General features: G+C 51.9%; 1 protein-coding gene across 2 annotated transcripts in view; it reads right to left on the reverse strand.

The window, feature by feature from the left end:
* Positions 1–14,830, reverse strand: part of DTX4 (deltex E3 ubiquitin ligase 4) — a 34,844-nt gene extending 20,014 nt beyond the window's left edge. The window contains exons 1-2 of one of the 2 annotated variants that reach the window (XM_053203137.1): positions 14,807–14,830; positions 4,864–5,590 (exon numbers count right to left, since the gene is read on the reverse strand). In XM_053203137.1, the coding sequence (XP_053059112.1) occupies positions 4,864–5,483 (620 nt within the window). In that variant the 5' untranslated portion in view covers positions 5,484–5,590; positions 14,807–14,830. Of the gene's footprint in view, positions 1–4,863; positions 5,591–13,699; positions 14,472–14,806 lie in introns of those variants that run through there. The other variant, XM_027045729.2, reaches the window with a different exon arrangement.
* Positions 14,831–22,784: the final 7,954 nt, after the last annotated feature.

Raw genomic sequence — 22,784 nt, forward strand, 5'->3', positions numbered from 1 at the left:
CGATGGAGGTCACACAGCTAAGGATTCAAACCCAGGAAATCTGGCTCCGGAGCCCGCTGTTGTAGCCACTCGCCGTGCTGGGCTCTTGTGTCTCTGCGACCCCTCTGTCACCCCACGTGGCAGACAGAGGACATGGGGAACAAAGAGCGTGTGGAATAAATCTAGGACTACGAGAGAGGGGCTGGAATGGGGGCCTCAAGGCTGAGGACAGGGTCTGCCTGTCCCCCACATGCCCACAGGGATGGGTGCTTCCCCGGCTACGCTGAGTCTTCCGGGGCCCCTGTCCCTTCCCCGGGATGATGACACGTGCACCAGGGCTGTGGGAAGGATGTGAAAGAACAGATGTGGGAGCGTTCGTGTCTCAACAGACCACCGCAGCCTACTTTCCACCCCCAGGATAAATCAAACCCGGATGGGGAGAGGGGAAAGCTGAATTCAACACAAAGGAAAGCTGGCCAAGAAGAGAGGCCCAGCCTTGCTTCTGGACTCTATGGCCTGCCCCCCAGGGCGAGGCAAGGCACGGTGGACTGGAGTCAGGGAAACCAGACTGGAGCCCCAAACCTGCCAGTAACTCCTCACAACCTCACCTGTGAACCTGTGAGGGTCTGGAGTTAGCAGGTGCCAGGGGGATGGACTTCTTGAAGATTCCCGGCCCCAATGCCTAAGAGCAAGGCAGCCGCCTAAGCCCTGGGTCCCCTGCGGGGACTGATTGGCCTCCCCACTGCTGGTCTGGAAAAGGAGGGAAGCAGTCTGGCGGCCTGTGTCTGTTCGCTGGCTCCCCACCAGGGGGCAACGCTCACAGCCCAGCCCTGCGCCTACCTTCCCACCCCCTTACCAGCTCCGAGCAACCCCCCCCCCCCCACTGCCCCCACCAGGAGATAAGTAGCTGTGATCTGGGTGACAAAAGCCACCTTTGTTCCCACAAACTGGACTGGCAGGTTTCCACACCCAATCTGGTTAACCAGGAAAGAGTCCCCCTAGCACACCCTGGGCAGCCCAGGGACCCAGGGACGGGGCCAGGTCTGAAGAGAGGGAGGGTCCATATGAGGACCCAGGACTCCCGGGAATACCGTGGTGGGGGGCCATGCCAGGAAAGGGAAAACTTGTCAGCAGGCTCTGGATGGTGGCAATGGACTTGAGGAGGAAGAGATCTGCTGACAAAATACAGAAGGGTACAGTGGAAGGAGGCTTGCACAGGGGTCAGGAGACCTGCCTTCCAGCCCAGCTTGGCACTGACCTTGTTCCTTTGGGAGAGCCCCATGGCCCCTCTGCACTTCAGTGACCACATCCAAGTTACCACACCCAAGAGCAGGGCCACCCTACATCTCTGTCCATGGGGTCCCTGTGAGGATTCAGGATATAGGTCAAATACTCTATAAACCGGCTGGCCCCATGCAAATTGGGGGGTTGTTTACATTTTTGTTTCTCAACTGGAAGAGGAAGTCGGGCTTAATAAAGCCTTTTCCTGCTGGAATAGTCCAATTTTCTGATTCTTGAGGACATGGAGGGCAAAGTGCAAAGCGGAGCCCCAGGCAGTGCACAGGATTGTTGAGGTGGCAACACCTGATCAGCCCTCCCCCTCGGTGACTGGTTAAAATGAAAGCGGTGGAGGCGGCTGGCCGTGGAGGTGGCCCATGGAGTCCCCATCGGTCACACCCCCCCCCCCCCCCCCCCCCCGCCATTCCCCTCCCCGCCGGTACATGCCTGAGCCCTCCTTCCAGAAATCAGCAGGCCAATCACTGGCATGCCTCTCACATCCTCCAGCTCGGCCAAAGCTGTCTGGCCTCAGCATCGGAAGACACCCCCTCCCCATTCTGCTGGGCTGTTCTCAGTTTCCATTTCTGTCCCTCACATATAAAACTAAGAAAAGACAAGAGCTGGCACGGTGGCAGAGAAGGGGGCTGATGGCAGGAGAAAAGCTCTGCAGATACCATGGTGAGAAACAGTGGGGTGTTTTTGGAGTTGTGAGCCAACCCAGGAATCCTCCTACAGGACAATGGTCTCGTCTCTCCAGCAACCGAAGTCTCGCTGGAGATAGAGAAGCCTCGATTCTGGAGGAGAGGGCCAGAGGGGCGACTCCCGCCCCCCACTACACAGCCCCCCTCTTTTCTCTTTACAAACCCCCTGCTTGTGTGTCTGAATAATTCACAGGGTCTTTTGTTCCCCCTCAAACCCTTCTCTTCAGCCCACCTCTCCCGCCCTCCCCGGTCTTCCTTTTTTCCGTGGGAAAGTTGCTTGAAGAGCTCACGGACAGGGAGGGCGGAGGGAAGGGGCCATTCCACGACAGAAGGTGGACGGCAATGCCAGACAAAGGGAATAAGCACGCTAATTAAATGGCCAAGAAAGACTGGAGGAGAAAATGGTGGTGGGGGTGAGGGTGGTGGTAAGAGGTGAAAAGGGAAGGGGCTGGAAGACAGAAGGGTAGGGCGGGGCCTCCCCTGTCAGGAAAACAGAGCGGAGAAAAAAGCGTGTTTCCATAGGCCTTTTGAAACAGCACTGCCCCAGACCTCCACTCCATTCTCAGGCTCCGATTCCGCTGGGCTGGCGGGCAGGGGGAATAGAGTGGAGACAAAGAGCTGTCGGCTTCCTCAGTGAGGTTTAAAGTGAGCAGGGCGTCCTTGCCCTCAATTATGGCACGAGGTCACTTGGCTTTTGCCAAGGGCGCCAGAAATGAGGTGGGGCATTAGAGGCTGCTCAGCTTTGACTTCAGTTCGACCAAACAGCACACATTCAATAGACACACATTAACAACAACAATAATAGCAGCTAATACTGACCAAACTCTTACTACTGCCGAGCGTTGGGCTAAATCCACACGCTGAGCACTGCCTTTAATCCTCATGACAGCCCTGATAAGGAAGGTACTATGACTGTCCCCACTTTCCAGAGGAGCAAGCTGAAGACAGAGGGTGCAAAACTTGCCCCAAGTTGCACATGAAGGAACTTGGGTTCCAGCCCGGGGCAGTCAGGTGCTGGAGGCTGGGTTTCTCATCCACTATATGAGCCTCCCTCTGCCGCACAAATAATTACCCTGGTACTCTGTCAGAGGCCCCCAGGACGCTGCTGTGTGGCCTTGGGGAGAAACTGAGCAGTGGTGTGGTTTAGGTGCCCATTCCCCTCTACCAAATATTCTGCCAGTTCAGAAGGAGTCATGTGAAAACCCCACACATCTGACCTGCACTTGACCATTTATAAACTGCCTTCACATACGGCGAGGAGCTGAGCTTTAGCCAAAAGGGCAGAGGACTAGAGGACTAAACCCTGGGCCCCAACCCCCACTCTGTGACACATGGGCTGTGTGGCCCTCCTTGGGAAGTGAATTCTGAGCCGCGTGCCCGAGCCTGATACTGGGTGCACCAGGTCAGAGAATGAGATAATACTGGCAGGTGCATCTGGTAAATTCTCCAGGGATGCACTCCCTTAGTGGAGGTTTCCACAAGGACTCCATGGGGCGGGCAAGGCAAGCGTGAGGTTCCCCATTTCGCACACGAGGAAATTGGACCTTGCAGACTCTGGCTTAGCTTGGGCAGAGACCCAAGGGAAGGCCGGGCCTCTCCTTCCCCACTACACCTGCCTCTCCTTGTCTCCCAGCACTGAACCTCTGTGTGCAGATGGCCTCCCCTGGGCAGCCTGAATTTCCCACTTGGGTGTACAACCTCAGTCCAAACCACCCGGACAGTCTGGGGCTCAGGGGTCACAGGCAGGGCCAGGCCCCTCTGGAGGAAAGGAAGATGGGGCCGGCGTGAGAGGCCAATCTCACAAGAAATCGGGAGCTGGCAGGCAAAGGCCGTGGGCACCATGTGGACCTGGGTCTCCCCCATTTGACAATTAGGGGAACCAAGAAGATCATAAAAAGCAGTGATCACAGAGCCGACAACACTGGGCTGTCACGGGAAGAATTGAGACAACGCACAGAAGGTGCCTGGCACACATAGTAAGTGCTTACTAAATATGGGCTCTTAGCTCTAAACCGGAGTTCCAGTTTCCAGAGAGACCAGAGGAAAGGAGCTAAGTCTCATCCGGCACCTGCTGTATGCCGGGCATTGTGACAGAGAAGCAGGATGGCAGTCAGAAAAGAGTCTGGCTTTGGCATCAGCCTTCTTGAAGTTTGAATTTTGGTCTCAGCCAATGATTAGCTCTCTGCCCTTGAGCGAGGGAACCTCTGATTTCTTCCTGGGTAAAAGGGGATCCAAATGCCTACTTCAAAGAGTTTCTATAATCGGGACACCTGGGTGGCTCAGTCGGTTGACCATCCGACTTCAGCTCAGGTCATCATCTCACAGTCTGTGAGTTCGAGCCCCGCATCCAGCTCTGTGCTGACAGCTCAGAGTCTGGAGCCTACTTGGGATTCTCTCTCTCTCCCTCTCTCTCTCTCGGCCCCTCCCCTGCTCACATTCTGTCTCTGTCTCTCAAAAATAAATACATGGTAAAAAGAAAAAACAAAAAAGTTGCTGTAAGGATTCAATGAGGTGATAAAGCCCCCAACCTAGATCCTGGTGGGAGCCCCCTTAATACTGCCTGTTAGGACATGGTGTGCATAACCTTCAACCCTCAGCAGTGACCCTAACGGGGAGGATTATCGAAGGCATTTACGGAGGAGGAAGTTAGGACTCTGGGATGTTAGGCACGTGTCCCAAATCACACAGCTGTGGCAGCGTCTCCATTAGAAGCCAGATCCGGTGAACCCCAAAGGCCAAGCCCACCCTTACCCACCACACCGTGCTGCCTTCCACCTGCAGCCGGAGGCTCAGGACAAGAGGGCAGGGAGCTTAAGTCCTGGCAGGCAGCCCCCTTTCACCTCTGGCCCAGGTCAGTCGGGTCCTGTGCCCTAAACGCTCACAGGCATCAGGTGAAAGTACCTACCCAGAGGCGATCAGCACCCGGGACTGGGCGATGGCCAGTCGCTGCAGGTTGGTCCGATTTAAGGTCGCCAGGGCCACCCTTCCCGTCTTGCCGTTGGCTCCGGGGGGGCTGGCAGGAGAGCCCATGGTCACCCCAGCCGGCGTGCCGGAGGCCTGTCGCCGGATCGCCTGCGACGGGACGGGCTTCACCGGGCCTCGGATGGTGCCCGTGCTGTCCAGCGGCTTGGCCGCAGGGCCTGGTGGGGGGGGCAGCCTGGCCGCCCCAGACGGGGGCATGTGCTTGCGGGCGGCCGGGGGCTGCAGCGGCCCCGCGCTCCCCCCGTTGGCCACAGCGGCCTTGACGCTCATCACCAGGACGCACTGTGGGCAGGAGCAGGGCGGGGCCGCGGGCGAGGCAGCCGACGCGGGGCTGGCCGGCCAGGACTGGGCCTTGGGCAGGGCGCCCGTGACCATGGGGTAGACGAGATCCAGGCGCCGGCGGACGCGGCGTTGGCGCTGCGTCTGCCGGTTGATCTGGCCCATGGTGCTGAAGTCGATGACGTAGCTGAAGCCGACAGAAGTGAGGTCGATCCAGGGGTGCTGCTTCTCGTAGGCGTGCTGGATGGTGATGCCCACCTCCATGTCGTAGGGCGTCCAAGAGCCGTTGTCATTCTCCCACTCCCACACCACGCCCTTCCCGGGCGCCGAGGACGGGTCGTAGTAGTTGCGGCGAACTGGGCGCAGGGTCCCTGGCAGAGGGGGACGGAGCACAGGGTAGGGGTCAGCAGGGAATGAAACCGGATTTGGTTAGTCCCGGCGGGCACTGGGCTGCCTGTTGGGGTATCAGCTTTGAGGTGGGGTGGGAGCATCTGAGTGACAGTGTGAAGGGTGTGGGGTTAGTGTGGGGTACCAGAAAAAAGCACCTGCCGGTTTGCAGTCCCGAGACCTTGGTTTGCAGCCAAATTCATTCACTTCCCAGTTTGCGTAGAAATCCCCAACATCCTTTCCTTCCCGGAGAAACAAGGACTCCTTTGCAGAGTTTTTGTGAAAATAAATGCGATCTGCTTATTCATCTAACAAACAAATATGTATTGGAATATAGATGCCACGTCCTGGATCTCTCCTGCGCCCTGCAATTTGCACTAAGGCCCATAAAGCCCTCGACACACAGTAAGCTCTCAGAAATAGCCTGTCACTTGTCCCCTACCCTGCAAATGCCCCTGCCCGGAGGGCTGCGAGGAAAAGAAAAAGAGTCGGGATAGCCTAGAGGGCAGAGGAAGAAGATGAGACCCCCAGGAAGCCAGCCCAGCCTGGTGGAGTGAGAGCTCCCTCTCTGTCCCTTTAAGGGTGCAGCAAAAACAAAAATAGAAAATCAGGTTGCCAGAACTCTTACACTTTCGAGCATTAAATTTTCTATCAAAACAGTAATAATGATCATGATTATTTTCTATTTCTCTAACACTTTTCTTTCCCAAAGCTCAAGCCATCCTAAAGATAGGATTGTCTTGATTTTTAGTCTCACTGGGGGAAGGGAGAGCAGGGAAGAGGCCAGGATTATTTCAGGGAAGCAGTACAGAAGAAATGAACCTACAGGTTCAAAGGGACTCGAAGGAAAAGGAAGTCTATAACTGTTGCCTCTTTCTCCCTGACCCACCCTAAGACTGAATTCAGACTCATGCCCAATCAGGGCTCATTTCATGGCTATCAACATCAAGGCCGAAGATGCCTGGGTCAAGGTAGGGTGAGGGGACCTGGGAGGGCTCCAAGAGTGCCTGAATCTCGCATCTGTCAGCTTAGGCCTTATCCATCAGTGGTGGGAAAAGGCTCCCCTTTTCAGGCATCTGACCCATCCCCTCCTCCAACCCAGAGGGAGACACCAAGGCCGGGGACAGAATTCCATTCAAGGGGGGAAGAAAAGGAACAATGTCTATTCAGTCCTTTTGCAGGGTCATAACCCGCCCCCCACCCCAACTCCAAGCCCCTTAATGACCCAAAACATCAACATTCAGAGGCAGGAGGGTGAAGAAAACAATCCCCTATTCAGCACCAGGACGCTGCTGGGGGATCTGGGGAGGAGGGAGCGGGATGGGAGGAAGAGAGGAGGAAGAAGGGGGGTGGGCAGGAGTTCCCCGGTTTGCCTCCATTTCCTTCGTAAGTAGCCAGCTCACTGGGGGACAAAGAGCACAGGCTCTGGGTCCAACAGCAGAGGCTCTGTCCCTTCCAGCTGTGCGACTGAGCCTCAGTTTCCTCGTCTGCATCTGCCTGGGTCCTGGGGAGCTACTTCAAAGGGTGGATTTGAGGATTAAAGGAAGGAATGAATAGAAGGGGCTGAAATCGCACCTGCCCCATGCCAAGAGCTCACTAAAAGTTGGTTGATTATCATTGTAATTTATTTTCTATTATATGTCCAAGCGGGATGGAGAAGTCATGGTAAGTTTAGTTCAGAGGATATCTGTGGGGTGTGGGGGGGTGGGGGGGGGGAGTTTGCATATAACCCCTTATACAATCTTTCTTATTTAGAAAGCCCCTATCTCATCCCATATGATCAATGAAACGAAGGAGATGAAGTTTCGAGAGCTTAAATGACCCTATTCTATCTTCTCTCCAGCGAAGCGGGGGCAATTCACGTGTCCGATTCTCACACATATGCTTAAGAGGCTTTTTTTTTTACAACAGTGGTATCAATCCCAATAGCTGTGGCTCTCCCATACCCTTCCAGGTTTATGTCCCCCCACCCCCAACCGTCCCCATGCTGCTCTTTTCCTGGACTCCAGGCACACGCATGGCCTTTTATCGTCCTGCACTCCCTCACAGGTCTCTGACCCCCCTCCCCTACTACTCCCCAGGTCCCGTGCACGGAAATGCCCTCCTTTGCCATTTCTACCTATCGAGACTGTCCTCATTTGGGTCCTGTGCCATTTGCCATCCATTTCCTGAAATGCTCTCCCAGCCCAGGCCCCCCTCAGGAGGTCTGGGGTGCAGATCTGCCTGTGCCCCATGTGGACCAGGGTCTTGGCGGTTTTTCCTACGGTGCCTCGAGTGCAGGCAGAGTCACAACCCTCCAGCTCTGCTCTAGCGCCCAAGGCGGCAGTAATGAGGACTCCACAAAGGCACGGTAGACTTCTGGCTACTTCGGCATTTAGTCATTTGTCACATGTTGCCGGGTCCCCACTGGCTGCCTCGGGGAATGCAGGCACTACTCAAACAGCTTACAGTCTAAAACTAGACAAGGGGGGCGAATGACTATTTATGAGGCAGAATATGCCACGGGAAGGGTGCCAACAAAATGCATGTGGGCTGAGAAAACCTGCCCACATCCCCACTGTGCGTGAATCCCTTCCGTGCGCTCTCCTTAGGTCAAAACCTGACCCTCTCCACTCCCTCCCATCTCTGCAGCCGCCTCACACCCTAATAACTCTGCTTACATTTCTGCACACTGGCCCTCCCAGTCTCTCCCCACTGCCATGTTTCTCCTCGCCGGGCCTTTGCACAATGCTGGACTCCCCCCGCCCCACAAGACACTCTGGCATCCTCTTTGCTGCCCATAGTTCAGATTTCCGCTCCTTTCCTCCAGGAAACTTCTCTGGACTGCCCTGACCAGATCAGATTCTCATTCTTGTCTCTTTTTTTTTTTGCAGCATTTATCTTGATGTGCAGTTACACATTTGCTGGTGTGATTAATTTGGTAAATGTCTGTATCTCTTCACCGGACTCCCAAATGCCACGAGAGTGGGCACCCAGGTGTTTGCTCGTGGTTTCACCGCCCCCCGCCCCCATGCCCAACATTTCCTAGGGGCTCCATAAATACCGACCGGATAAAGGAAGCAATGATGGTTCGGAGGACATTTCAAGAAATGGATGAGGCTTGAATGAGAAGGAGAATTTCAACAGGCGAAAGTGGCAAAGAAGGGCGTTTCAGTAGAAGGGACTTTGTGAATAGTTCGGGGAGGGGGTGTCAGAGAACTCTGATGCAGGAGGATAAAAGGGACATCCGTTTGTCAGGAATTGAGGAAGATATAAGGCAGAGAGGAAGATAAACCTGGAAAGTTATGTCAGAGCCAAGGCTTAGACAGTCTGGAACGCCAGGCTGTGAAGGTTTTATTTGTAGGCAATGAGGAGCCAGTGAAGTCTGTGACACAGAGAAGTGACAAGACTAGTGTTGCTCTGTTAATGAGTTCCAAGTGAGAAGTAATGAGGGTATGGGCAGTGGAGACGAAAAGGAGGTGACAGACTGGAGGGACCCTACAGAGAAGAAATGGGTAGGAAGTGACCATGAGTAGCTGAATTCAATGCTTTCCAAGAGTTTCCAGAATCACCGGCTTCAGAATCTCCTGGGGGTACTTAACACCTTCTAGTGTACCCACTGGCTGCCATGAGGAATCACCAGCATCTCCAGGGCCTGGGCCTGGGCATCTGCATGCAAACAGCCATCCCGGATCTTCATCATGCACACTGATTTCAACAGCTGGCCACACGGTCTACGTTGCCTTACACATTGGGCACGAGAACAACACTGTGACAGAGTCAAAGAATCCTGAGGTCTTGACCACGGGCAAGGGGTAAAATGGGGACACCATTTGCCGGCAGAGGGGTTTCAAGAGGAAGAGCCAGTTTTTGGAGGGAAAGACGCTGAGTTCAGTTCAGCCCCAGCAGGTTATTTAGAGACAGAAGGCAGACTTCAGAACCAACGCCGTGGTACAAAAGAATTTCATCACGGGATTTCGTGTCTCTGATTATTTTCAGAGTCCGCTCTGTCTGGAATGTGCTAGTCCTGGCCTCCTCTATAGTCAGGCCCACGAACTAGATGATCTGAGAAATCCATTTAGTCCTTGAGTGCAGTGACCCAAAGAAAAGGCCGCTAATGGGATAGGAATAAAGAATGTTCATAAACCAAGCGGGGAGAAAGAGAGGGAAGATCAGTTTTTCCTGGCAGCTCAGACACCTGCATTCCGAAGCACCGGAGATGTTTTGGCTCCTGGGAAAAGGGAGAAACACCTTCCAGGCATGAGCCAGTCTCGAAGGCACTTTACCCGCATCTGTACATCGCTGTGTCAGAGAGATCCCGGGCCTCTCCCAAGCGCCCCACAGCCCCACTGGAATGTCCTGTGGGGGCAAAGCCCTGGAAGTTTCGCCATTTGCTACATCCCACATGCCTGGAACAGCGCCTGCATGAAGTAGGCGCTCCAGAAGCGTTCACTGATGACAGAGTAGAGTGTGGGACACTTCATTTGGAATCTCAGCTCTGCCATGGACTAGCCGTAAAACTCAGAGCAACTTAGTCTCTTCCAGATTGTTTCCTTTCCTATAAAATGGGGACAATAGGTCCTTCCTAAGATCACTGTGAGGATCAAACAAGACAATGTGTGTGTGCAAGGGGCCTGGGGCATCCCCCATATTGTATCGATCACGACACCTGCCTCTTCCGCTCCGGTGCTCACACAGGGCAGAGGGTATTGTGGGGCCCAAAGAATCAGCTTCTGTCAAAACCTGTCATCTCTCTCCATCTGACCTTTGTCACCACATTAAAGACATAGAAAAGGCAAAAGTTGCAGAGAACACTCTTGAGCTGGGAAGGACGCTCCCTCACACCAGGCCAGTTCCAAGCAGCATCCTCACAGGTGCGGGGGCCAAACCCATTCACCTGCCCATCTGAATGATGACAGGAAAGGAGCCAGGGGACTCTCAAGGCTGCTCTTCCTTCTACAGAGAAAAAAACGTGGACCGAGCAGCTAAGGGACTTGCTCAAGGTCACACAGAAGCCAGCGAGGCTGGGATGACAGCCTGAGTCACTCTCCCCACTCACAGCCCAGACTCCCCACGTCCTGCTGCTGGAGCCCTGGAGGTGGTGGCAATCAGGTGTCCCGGAAGATACAAGGGACGGCGATGCTGAAGGACAGCACTCCAGTCACTTGCCTGTGACAGAAAAGGTGAGCCCCATCAAGGCAAATGACCGTACAGGCACAGGGCCCAAGCAAGGCTCTGGAAGCAGCCAAGACTGTCACCTCTACCTCGCTTCATCTCCTCCCTTCTTCCAGATTTCCTAGCCGGAAACACGATGGCCAGAGACCAGCAGAGTGCAAATAAGCTGGAACCCAGAGGCCGTGTGGGGAGGAAGGGCCCGGGGCAAACAAAGGCGGCAGAGGGCCCATGTACCCTCCCGGCCATCTCCCTGGAGACGGGGTGGGTGAGGCTGGAGCCCAGGGGAGCCGAGGGTCTGAGGCCTCACTTGCAGCAAGCCAGGCAACTTGTGAAAAAAAACAAAGCTCCCATGTCAGGAAATGTCCCCACATAGAGGAGGCAAAAAAAAAAAAAAAAAAAAAGAGGACTCAGTCTCTAGGCAGGGGGACTTCCAGCTCTTCTTTGTTTCTGGGGATGTTTCTGGTTCCCAGCTTCAAACCGTGGCTTGGGAATGGCGGGTAATTTAATTAAACATTGCCAGGGCTTGGCTGAGGTTGCCTGGGCGCCCGCAGTATGAAGTTCCTACCCTGTCATGGCCTCATCAATGAGCTACATTGAGAGGAGCTGCGTGTCTGTTGGTGGAGAAGGGAGAGGAGGGGGTTCCAAGCCTAGAAGCCCAGAGATTCTATTCTGCTTTGACAAGCTCCTTGACAGCCCAGCATTCCTGGGAATTCAGCCCAGTGCCTTCAGCAGCCAGTGCAGGGCCTGGCACCGGGAGGAAGGCCGTCAGGATCATTCATCGACTGACCATTAGAAGCAGCCTGAGTCGTGAGCCTCTAAGACAGGCAAGAATGTAAAACACACCCCGAGGCAGTCTTTAAAATGATCTGGGCTACTAGCTCTCTGCCTCTGGTCTAAAATCTGAGAAGCCCCAGCCTCGGACTGAACTGCTAACCACCAGGCCATGGTCAGCCTGTCTTCAGGGAAGGGTGGCCGGACCTGGGAGGGGGACACGGCTTCCGTCCCTTAACCCAGTTTTCTCCATAATTTCACATCTGATGGTAGAAAGGGCGTTTCAAGCCATGACTCTTCCTTCCCCTCTTTAAGATACCCCTAAACACTGATTAAATTCACCCCTACCCAAATGTGGGACAGGGGCTGGGACAAGCATGTCACCAGGGTGTTTCTCTCTATGCTGCAGAGATTTAGTCTGAAATAGAGAAGCTAACACCTGCCTGTTTATTCTGAGTAGGACTGGAATTCTGGGTCAGGTGTCTTAACTGCTAATCTCCCAGGTCCCACTTCCGGGGCTCAGCGCACCAACCCCCCCTCCTCCCCGCCCCCCAACAGTCGGCTGCCTCCACCCTCACTTCCACAACCTTTACCCCAATTGCCCAGTTACATTCTCTTCCCTCCCCTTGGCCACATTTAATCCTCTTTCTCAATCTCCTAACATTCCTCCCCATTCCCTCCTCCCTCCCAGTGTCTCTCAGTTCCACCTCCCTGCCTTTCCCACCACCAGGGTTTAAGCGAGCCCCTCCAGATGCTAACACTTCTGGAATCCTTTCCCCAGAAGGCTTTACTCAGTTGGCCGGTGTCTGCAAAGTCCCTGGCAAAGAAGCCATTGGGAGTTAGGACTGAAGATGGGGAGGCAAGGGTGGAAAGACACCCCTTTCCCATGACAATCCTAATTAGCACACAGGATGTGGGGGCTTTCCAAGGAGGCTGGGCTGCCCTGCTCAAGCAGCTGTTCTCTGATCCCCTGGGACTCCCCCCCCCCCATCCTCTCTAGCCCCTCCCCACCACACCTGCTTCACCAGGCTCCTGGGTCACAATCTCCGGAAAGCTGGGCCAGAATTCCAGAAACAACCTCCCACCCCCAGGAAGACAGAGACTCCTGGAGAGGAGGCAGACTTGTCCCAGGTCCTCAGTTAAGCCTGGACACCCCGAGCCGAGCAAAGTCAAGCAGCTGGGTCCTGCCCCTCCCACCACTGACCCACCACCCTGAGCCCCTCTTCTTTGCTCTGACCTGCAAAGCCTGGTCAGGGGAAGTGGGATTGTGGTGGCCACAGTGGCAACCTGATTCTCACGAAAAGATGGGGGGGTTAGTGCTCTGGAAGACCAGCGTGTCAGTTTCAGGAGGAAGCTTGGGGACCCTTTCTCCTTAGGAATCCACCTCCTCCTACGCGGACAAAGGGAGCGGCTTTCCTGCCAGGCATTCCGGAGCCGCGGCCCTCCCCCTCCTCTCTCCATCTGCTCTGGCCTGTTGCTTCAAGCACTTGGAGTGCACAGGCGGTACTGGCCAATGCCACAGCATCCGGGGTGTTTCATGTCCTGGAATCCCCCAGCAGCTCCAGGCTCTCCTCCCAGGGCGCCCGCCCTTCCCCTGCTAGACCACAGCGAATGCCTCCAGGGAACCCCTTCTTCCTTCCCCCCAGCCCCCCTCCCCCCCGCAGGACCCAGCTGCGGGAAGGCAACCCACAGAAGGCAACCCACACAGAAGGGGCAGAGGCAGTAAGGTGGGTGGTGAGGGGGACAGGTGGCGGCCCCGTGGGTGCCTGAGGCAAAGCAGGGTCAGCCAACGTGTGAGGATGCAGGAAACCTTTCCCAGCGGCTGGGATTGCATGTGGGCTGGGCCGGCCCTGGAATTTCTACATCGGAGGACTTGGGGCCACCAAGCGCTTAAAGGGGGGCGCGAGATGGGACGGGGGGGACGGTTCTTAGGGGCTCGGTTGAAGCTCGATTTGCACAAGCAGAACACGGATACTACTTGCATGGACGTTTATTGCGGAGGCAATCTTAAGAGGATGGCGGGGAGTAAAGCGCCCCCTCCACGACCACCTCCTGGTGACACGCCGCACGGAGTTGCGGACTGGGTGGGTCCCGGCGGGCTCCCGAGGCGGGAGATCCCAGGGCAGGGAGGGGAGGTGGGCGCGGGCGGGGCAGGGGCGCCGGCTCACCGGTATCCTGGCGGAACTGGTTCATGGACTGCAGGTCGATGATGTAGGGCGCGAGACGGCTGTCCACCTGGCCCAGCACCACGCTGCCCCCGGCGCGGGGGCCGGCGCGGACCACCGCCTCGATGTGGTGGCTCACGGCCGGGCTGTAGGGACGCCAGCGGCCGTGCTCGTTCAGCCATTCCCAGACCACCACGGCCGAGGCCAGGAGCATGGCGAGCCCCGGGCCGCGGCGGCCGCGCCGCGCCGCCTGCCTCCCGGGCCCCGCGCGCCGGTCCTCCTCCGCTTCCTCCTGCGCCGCCGCCCGCGGGCCTCGGCCGCGCCCCCCGCCCCGCGCCCCGCCGCCCCGGGCAGCCTCAGCTCCGGCCCATGGGCCGCTCCCCAGCCGCGCATCCACCGGGGCCCGGGCACCCGGGCCGCCCGGCTCCGACCGCGCGCCGCCGCCGCCGGGGTCCGCCGCTGCCGCCGCCGCCGCTCCGTGGGGTCGAGCGGCTTCATGCAAAGCCCCGGCCCTGCGCAGACAGGCCCCCGCCTCGCGAAGCCCCGGCGGGCGCGCGGCCGGAGCCCCGGCTGCCCGAGCTGGGCTGGCGGCGACGCGAGCCCCGGGCCCTCGCACCAGTTGCGCCTCGGGCTCTGCGGGCGGCGGGGTGGGAGCTCGCCGCGCGCTCGCGCTCGGAAAGGCACGCCGGGCTCCCCTCCCCGCGCGCCCCTCCCTGCCCACCCTCCGGCCGCGCGGACGCGGTGGCCGCCGCGGCGAGAGCTCCCCCTCCCTGCGGCTCTGCTCAGTCGCCTCCAGAATGGAGCGCCCCTCCCGAGCGGGGCGCTAAGGCAAACGCGCGCCCGCGGGGGTTTCCCGCGTCCCCAGGCGCCCCAAAGCGGCCGGCCATGACGCGGCCCCGGGACCGCAGCTGTCGCGCGCCGCCGCTCTGCAGCCTCCCTCCCAGAAACGGAATGGTCTTTCTCTCCGCGTTTAATTCAGCGCGATCGGGGTCCGCAGCGCCAGCGCCGAGACACGCGGTGTCTCCGGCTCGCGCACGCACTCACACTCACACACTCGCACACACTCGCGCGCCCGCACCCCCACGCCCTCCTTGCTCCGGCTCCTATTACCTCATCTTCGCCCGCATCCTCAGCTGTCCGTCAAGGATGCGGAGCCACGCCCCCGGCGGCCCGGGCCCCGGAGGGGGGCGCCCGCGGCTCACACGCCCCCTGCTGGCCCGGGGCGACGCGTGCGGGCCAGTGGCCACGCACGGCCGCTCGCCTCTAACCTCTGCTCCTGAGACCCGGTGCAAAGGGTTGCAGCGATTTGGAGGGTGATGGGTTTATATCGTCCGCCTAGAGGGCAAATGTGTTTTTTTCTGGTCTGCTTCAACGTTACTGTAGTCCGGGAGATACAGGCTAAATTGAGTTATTCTGCAGGGTTTCTGGGACCAAAATATTGGGAGAGTAGGACAGACACGAGCTAGACTTGGCTATTTTCGTCATCGCTCGTTAAAAGGAAAATAACCCAGAAGGGCAGATTAACATCAGGATTTCACGGTAATTTTGCCAGAGAACGCAAACTTCGTTTTGCTGAGGTGGCTGGCGACCGCATACATGAATTTATATGATCAGGAAGATCCAGGATACCATACAGAAATAAAAACAGTTTGTGTTAGGGGCTGGGATTAAGAATCTCTTTGAAATAACCATTTTCTTTCATAATGTCATGAACTTTGTCTTTTGTTTCGGAAGATTTGCTTTCCCTCTCTTGCTCCCTCTTGAATTACAGCCACCTGTTCTATCGTTAGCATTTTCCATTTCTTCTTCATCCTTCTTCCCTCGTCTCCCTGTTCACAGGGTTCTAGATAAGAAGCAAAAGAAAAAAACAATCATACATGTTCTTCGTCCAGCCTCCAAAAAGGTCTAGGATGCAGGCTGCCTCTGAGCTTCACTCTTGATGATGCCCTCGCGCCAAAATCTCCCTAGCATGACTTCTGGAGATCCGGTTAGTCTCTCCCTAAGGCCAGTCTCCCAATCCAACTCAGTCAACACCTTCATTAAGACATCAAATTTCAGGGTTTCAAGGACGAAAGAGAAAGGAGTAAAGGATATCTCAATTTATCCTACCATGAGCCATTGTTATTCCCATTTTGCAAATGAGACTTAGGACATTTGAGGATTTTGAGCCAGTTTACCTATATAGCCAGAAGGGAAACTGGTATTCAAAACTTAGTTGGACTCAAAAAAAAAAAAAAAAAAGAAAGAAAGAAAAGAAAAGAAAAAGACAAAGAAAAAAAGCCTATTGCGTCATACATGTTATGTGACCAGGGGGTAGTATATAGTAAGAATCAAGGTATGTGGCAAATAAATAAATAAATAAATAAATAAATAAAAGTGCCTCAATGTGAAAGAAGGGAAGGGAGAACACGAGGATAGGGTGTTCTGGAAGAACAAAGGTAGAGGTGAAGTAAAAGGAACCTAAAGCTTTATTGAGCTATTTTTATTTCCAATCATAAGACCAAGAGTTCGAAGACTCTGGAAACTTCCTTGTGGTCTGGGTAAGTATGGATCCAGAAACTGTCAGTAATGATCTAAGAGAATGCTGAAAGTACCGGGGAGAAAACAGCACCTGACCAGCCCAACCAGGCATTCTCAAGTGGAAAAAGCCCAAACCAGAGAAGAGGGCTATCACCAAATGTTAGACCGGCCGTTTGAAAGATGAACGGTTGTTTGAACGATGAATACGAAGTAGGAAGACACTTGCTCTTACCTATGTCCAGCTTGATCCTGTATCTGGTCTTCTTGTGTCTGTACAACAGGACAAAAAATGCCTGATGACATAAGAGAGGGTTTGTACGTAGCCTGATTCATGTGTAAGAGGAAGCCAAGATATAGATCAGCTGATGTTAGTAATCAATTACAGTTGTGTATTTTTGATAAGCTACACCCATAAGTGGCATAATAATCTCTAACCAAGTGAGGTGCCTAATTTGTGATTTGGAAGATGGCAGGTATAATAAAACCTCACCAATTGAGACTGATTGGAATGAAGCCAGTCTGAATTGTTCAAAGGTTTAATTTGATGATTCTTCAAAAAAAAAAAATGCCAATCATCACTTGACACCAAGATTCAAGGGACAAGACATACTCCTTGTCTGTGACATGTTCAGAGGCAAAGTCGTTCTTTTTTCCAGTTACCTATTGCTCTGTATCAAACATCCTAAAATTAGTGGCTGAAAACGGCAACAAGGATTTATGTTGCACATGAATCTGCAGCTTGGCGAAGGCTTGATGAGGACAGCTAGTGTCTGCTCCGGGAGGGTGAAGGGTGGCTGGGGGCTGAAATCACGTGCAGGCTTGTTCATTCACTTGTCTAGCGTTTGATGCTGGCTGTCAGCTGGGAACTCAGGTAGGGCTATCCACCCACGCACCTACAAGTAGACTATGTTGTCCTACAAGTGGCACCTACAAGCACCTACAAGTGGCTTCTTCATAGCATGGAGGTTTGGTTCCAAATGCGTGTGACCCAACAGAAAGAGTCAGACAGAAGCTGCATCACCTTCTCTTTAAATTACGTTTTTTATTTTCAAATAATTGTAGGTTCACAGGTAGTTGTAAGAATCCAGAGAGATCTCCTGTACCCTTTTCCTCCATGTTACCCAATGGTAACAGCTTATAAAACTATACTTGCAAAAGTATTGTACAGTATCACTACTGACATTGACACAGTCAAAATAAGGAATAATTGTGATTCTGCTCCTTTATTGATACAGTAGCACTGTATCATATATCATACAAGATACACTTTGTATACAAGTGTAAACAACACACATTTCTATTACCACAGGTTCCACGATGTGGTCCTTTTATAGCCATAACCGATCCTTCCCCTCCCATCCTCTCCTTAACCCCTAGAAATCACTAATAGATTCTCCATATCTACAATTTTGTCATTTCAGGAATGTTATGTAAATGGAATCATAGACTACGTAACCTTTGGGGACTAGCTTTTTCTACTCAGTGTGATTCTCTAAAGATTCATCCAGATCGTTGTGTATACCAAGAGTTTGTTCCTTGTATTCCACAGTACAAATGTACTGTATTGCCCACCCACTGCAGGACATAGAGTTGTTTCTAGTTTGGGCTTTTACAAATATAGCTGCTGTGAGCATTCATATACCAGTTTTTGCATGAACGTAAAGTTTCCTTTTCTTTGTGATAAATGCCCAGGAGTACAATTGTAAGGTCATACGTTTAGGTTTTTTTTGGCATCTATATATCCGTTTTTTTTTATTCCTTAAAATTTTGTTTTCATGTTTATTTATTTTGAGAGACAGAGTGTGAGTGAGCGAGGGGCAGAGAGGAGGGAGACACAGAATCCAAAGCAGGCTTCCAGCTCCGAACTGTCTGCACAGAGCCTGACAGGGGGCTTGAATTCACCAAGAGATTATGACCTGAGCTGAAGCCAGATGCTTAACTGACTGAGCCACCCAGGTGACCTTCCTCCTTTCTGATCTTTATGCTTTTTATTTCCCTTTCTTGCCATAGAATAATTCTTAGAATTTCCAGTGCTGTGTTGAATATGGTAGTGAGAATGGGCATTCTTGCCTTGTTCCTGATCATAGGGAGATAGCATTTAGTCTTTCATCATTAAATATATCAGCTATAGTGGTTTATTTCAAATGTTATTTACCAAGTTCTTCTATTCCTAATTTTCTGAGACTTTTTTTTGTCATGAACATTTATTTTTACCAAATGCTTTTTCTGCATTAATTGGTATGATCATGTGATTTGTCTTCCTTAGTCTGTTAATATGGAAGATTGCATTGACTGATTTTCAAATAATGAACCAGATTTGTATCCCTGAAATAAACTCCACTTAGTCATCAGGTGTAATTTTTAAAAATATTGCTGGATTCTAATTGTTAATAGTTTGAGGCTTTGGAGGTATAAAATTATGAAAGATATTGGTTTGTACTTTTCTCTCTCTACTATCTTTATATGGTTTTGGTATCAAAATAATACTAGCTTTATGAAATGAACTCTCTCTTATTTTCCAGAAAACATTTTGTAGTATTGATGTTAATTCTTCTTTAAATGTTTGGTAGAATTCTCCAGTTTATTAGTGAACTGTATTATGTTTTAAATTTCAAATTTCAATTTGTATAAGATGATAAGAAAGCAGGTGACTTCTGTATAGTAATTGTGTGCCCTGCAACCTGTTACAATTTCCTATTCCTTCCAGGTGGTTTGCTGTTGTTGATTCTTTGGAATTTTACACATAGTACATAGATAATCATGTCATCTGTGAATAAAGATAATGTTATATCTTTCTTCTTAATTAGTATCACTTTTGCACCTTTTTTTTTTTTTTTTTTGTCAAATTGCATTAGCTAGGATTTTCATTATGATAGTAAATAGGTGAGAGCAGACATCCTTGCCTTGTTTCTGATCCTAGCAGGGAAGCATCCAGTTTCTCACCATGAAGTATGACATTAGCTGTAGGTTTTGTAGATGTTCTTTATCAACCTGCGGAAGTTTTCCTCTATTCCTAGTTTGCTGAGAGTTTTTATAAGTGGGTGTTGGAATTTGTTGAATGCTTTTTCTGCATCTGTTGATATAATCACGTCTTTTATTCTTTACCCTGCTCATGTGTCATTACATCAATAAATTATATCAAATAATTTTTTAAGGTTGAATCAGCCTTGGATGCCTAGAATAAATCCCCTCTGCTGATTTTAATGTGTATTTTTTTCACTGTAAGAAACCAAAACCACGAACATAAGTTTTCTGACTTCTGTGAATCTTTTACAAAATTACTGAACCTGAAGGCAGTCTTTGAGACCTCCTGAACCTGTGCCCTGTAACAGTGTTGGCCAACAGGGAGCTCAGAAGCTAAAATGGCCAATTAGAGATGGCCCACCTTTGCCCTTTGCCATGTAATTTAACGTACTCACAGGGTCCAGGAATTAGGATGTGGATGTCTTTGTACGGATGCTGTCCACATTGTCCATGTGACTCACTCGTGATCTTTTGTCCTGCTCATACTGTCCTGGGTGCATCACTTCTATAAGAGACAGTGTCTTATAAGAGACAGTGTTTGGCTGCAGCCGACATTGTGACTTCAGAAATCTGAGAGAACCCACTACATAATGGGCAGTTTTCTGGATGCATGGTCACCTGATATCTCAAGATCGGGTGTTCCATTGTTAATGGGGGCCAGTAACACACCAGGATTTGCTATGCAAAAGGCATACAATTTTGCACTGCACATGGCATGATATGGCTTCAGAACCCCAGGAGTCTGCATTGTGATTCTCCCACTTGGGTTTGCCATAAACGCCACATGGTATCTTTTTAAAAAATGTTTAATTATTTATTTATTTAGAGAGTGCATTCGAATAAGAGTGGGGGAGGGGCAGAGGGAGAGGGAGAGAAAGAATCCTAGGCAGGCTCCACGCTGAGCGTGGTCGATCCCATGACCGTGAGGTCACGACCTGAGCTGATATCAAGAGCTGGATGGCTAACCGATTGAACCGGCCAGGCACTCCGACTCCACACGGTATCTTTGCCCTCATCTGACACTTGTGATATAGAGTCAGCCAGGAGGATGCACCATCCAAGTGACAGCACTGTTTTCCTTTGTTTGCTTTTGTTTCGTTTTTCCATAACCAGAGTCTACAGAACCTTACTTACTTACTTATTTATTTATTTATTTATTTATTTATTATCTATCTATCTATCTATCTATCTATCTATTTATTTAGACAGCACATGAGAGCAAGAGCAGGGGAGGGACAGACTGAGAAGGAGAGAGAGAATCCCAAGCAGACTCCATGCTGTCAGTAAGGATCCCGACGCAGGGGATCAAACTTGAGGGCTCAAACTCACAAACCCTGAGATCATGACTTGAGCTGAAACCAAGAGTCGGGGCACTTAACCGACGAAGCCACCTTATGTTTTGTTTTTTTTTTAATTTTTTTTTTAACGTTTATTTATTTTTGAGAGAGAGACAGAGCATGAGCAGGGGAGGGGCAGAGAGAGAGGGAGACACAGAATCTGAAACAGGCTCCAGGCTCTGAGCTGTCAGCAAGCACAGAGCCCGACGTGGGGCTCGAACTCAAGAACCGTGAGATCATGACCTGAGCTGAAGTCGGACACTTAACCGACCAAGCCACCCAGGCGCCCCTATTTTTTTTTTAAGTAATCTCTACATCCAACGTGGGGCTTGAACCCACAACCCCAAGATCAAGAGTCATACACTCTACTGAATGAGCCAGCCAGGAGCCCCTGCAGAACCTTTTTGTAATCTGAGCCTGATTTAAAGCCGGCACCTGTCACCCTATAAATGGGCTAAAGCAGTATACCCAGGTATGGACCATGCTACCTTCAGAAACCAAAGAGGCAGTGTATCTCCTTCTTCATAGTGAGGCACACAGGATTCAACAGTTTATCTCTTACTTTGGGTGAGATGTCCTGGCACATCCCTGATTTAGTGGGCTGCTGATTCTTCATAGAGTCGATCTCCGTTGGCTACTTGTCGCTCCTCTGGCCTGATTAGCATGATGTCATTGACAGAGTGGATTGATGTGATGGTCAGCAGGACGCACAAACAGTCCAGACTTTTCCTATCTATATTGTATCAAACAGAGTGCTAATACAGTCTTGGGCAAAACTGAAAAAACATGCCATTGTCTAGTCCATGTGAGTTGAACGGCTTATGATGCCCTTTTCTGATAGTGGCACAAAAGAGCACATTAGTCCAGTCAATGGCCGAATACCATGTACTTGGGGCAGTGCTGATTTACTCTAGCAAAGATACCACATGTGGCACTGTGGCTGCAACTGGGCCTACCACTCACTCGGTTTGACTTGACAGCTGTCAACTGCTGTCCTTCAGACTCACTAGCTTCCCACAGGGGTCAACTGATAAATTAAACGTATGTATGATAAAGGCCTTTATTTCTATATTCTTCAGATCCTTAAGGGTCACATTTATTTATTTACTTACTTATTTAAATTTTTTTTTATTTGAGAGAGAGAGAGAGAGAGGGAGGGCGCACGACCTGGGAAGAGAGGCAGAGGGAAAGAAAAGAGAGAATCTTAAGCAGGCTCCATGTTCAGTGTGGAGCCCCATGCAGGCTGGATCCCACCACCCTGGGATCATGACCTGAGCCGAATTCAAGAGTCAGATGCTCAACCGACCGAGCCACCCAGGGTCCCCACGCACTAATTTATTTTCATGCCCCCTATACATCAATGAAAAATGGGGACAGTGCTCTCTAAAAACTTATAGTGCTGATGAGGTACAAGTTGGACTTCAGGATTTGATACGGGACACAGCACTAGTAAACATCCCTAGCTGCTGGCTGGGACACTCGGAGAACGTTCTGGAAGTGGTGCATACCAGAGGTAGACAGCCTTCTGTGACTCGGTCTGCAGTCACTTTTGTCCCTGACCACGTTTAGATGATCTGATTGCATTCTGTCAGAAGCTAGGGAGACCCCCTGGAGGAAAACAACAAAATCCAGGTGATACGTAGGTGATAATGCAATTTCTACTTTTTCATGTAAAATGCAAGGATGATGCCTAAGCCAGGCCGGCTAAGCTCCTGAATATACATACCATTAGTATTTGACTTCCCAGGCCTTTGGATCCTTCCTTTGTTAGTAAATGAGTCTGAGTGGAACTGCCTTAAAAAGGAGATGCCAGATGAAAAAGACCTCCTGACTCCTGAGGTCAGTTTCCATGCAGGTTGGTTTAGCAACAGGTCAATGGCAGCCTTTGTTTAGAAGGGGTGCGCTAGTGGCTGCGTCCAGCAGGTGGCGACGTTGTACCAGGAAGTGGCTTTTCTGAGTGCTCCAGTTGCCTGTTTTTAACCCAAATTGGGATTTTCCTTTCTTCTTTGGAAGTTTTATATTATTTTTGCTGGAATATTCGGAGGGGACAGGGAAGTGGTTTGGGGACAGGCTATATGTCCAACACGAAGCAGTTCCTTAACAGGAGAATCTTCCGTGGCACTTCGGAGATGGGAAGTCCATCATTCCACAACACATCAACTCTACAACAGCAATCATTGAATCCACCCAAAGTAACCATCCACAGG

This window comes from Acinonyx jubatus, chromosome D1 (genome assembly GCF_027475565.1).
Source record: "Acinonyx jubatus isolate Ajub_Pintada_27869175 chromosome D1, VMU_Ajub_asm_v1.0, whole genome shotgun sequence".
Taxonomy (NCBI): domain Eukaryota; kingdom Metazoa; phylum Chordata; class Mammalia; order Carnivora; family Felidae; genus Acinonyx; species Acinonyx jubatus.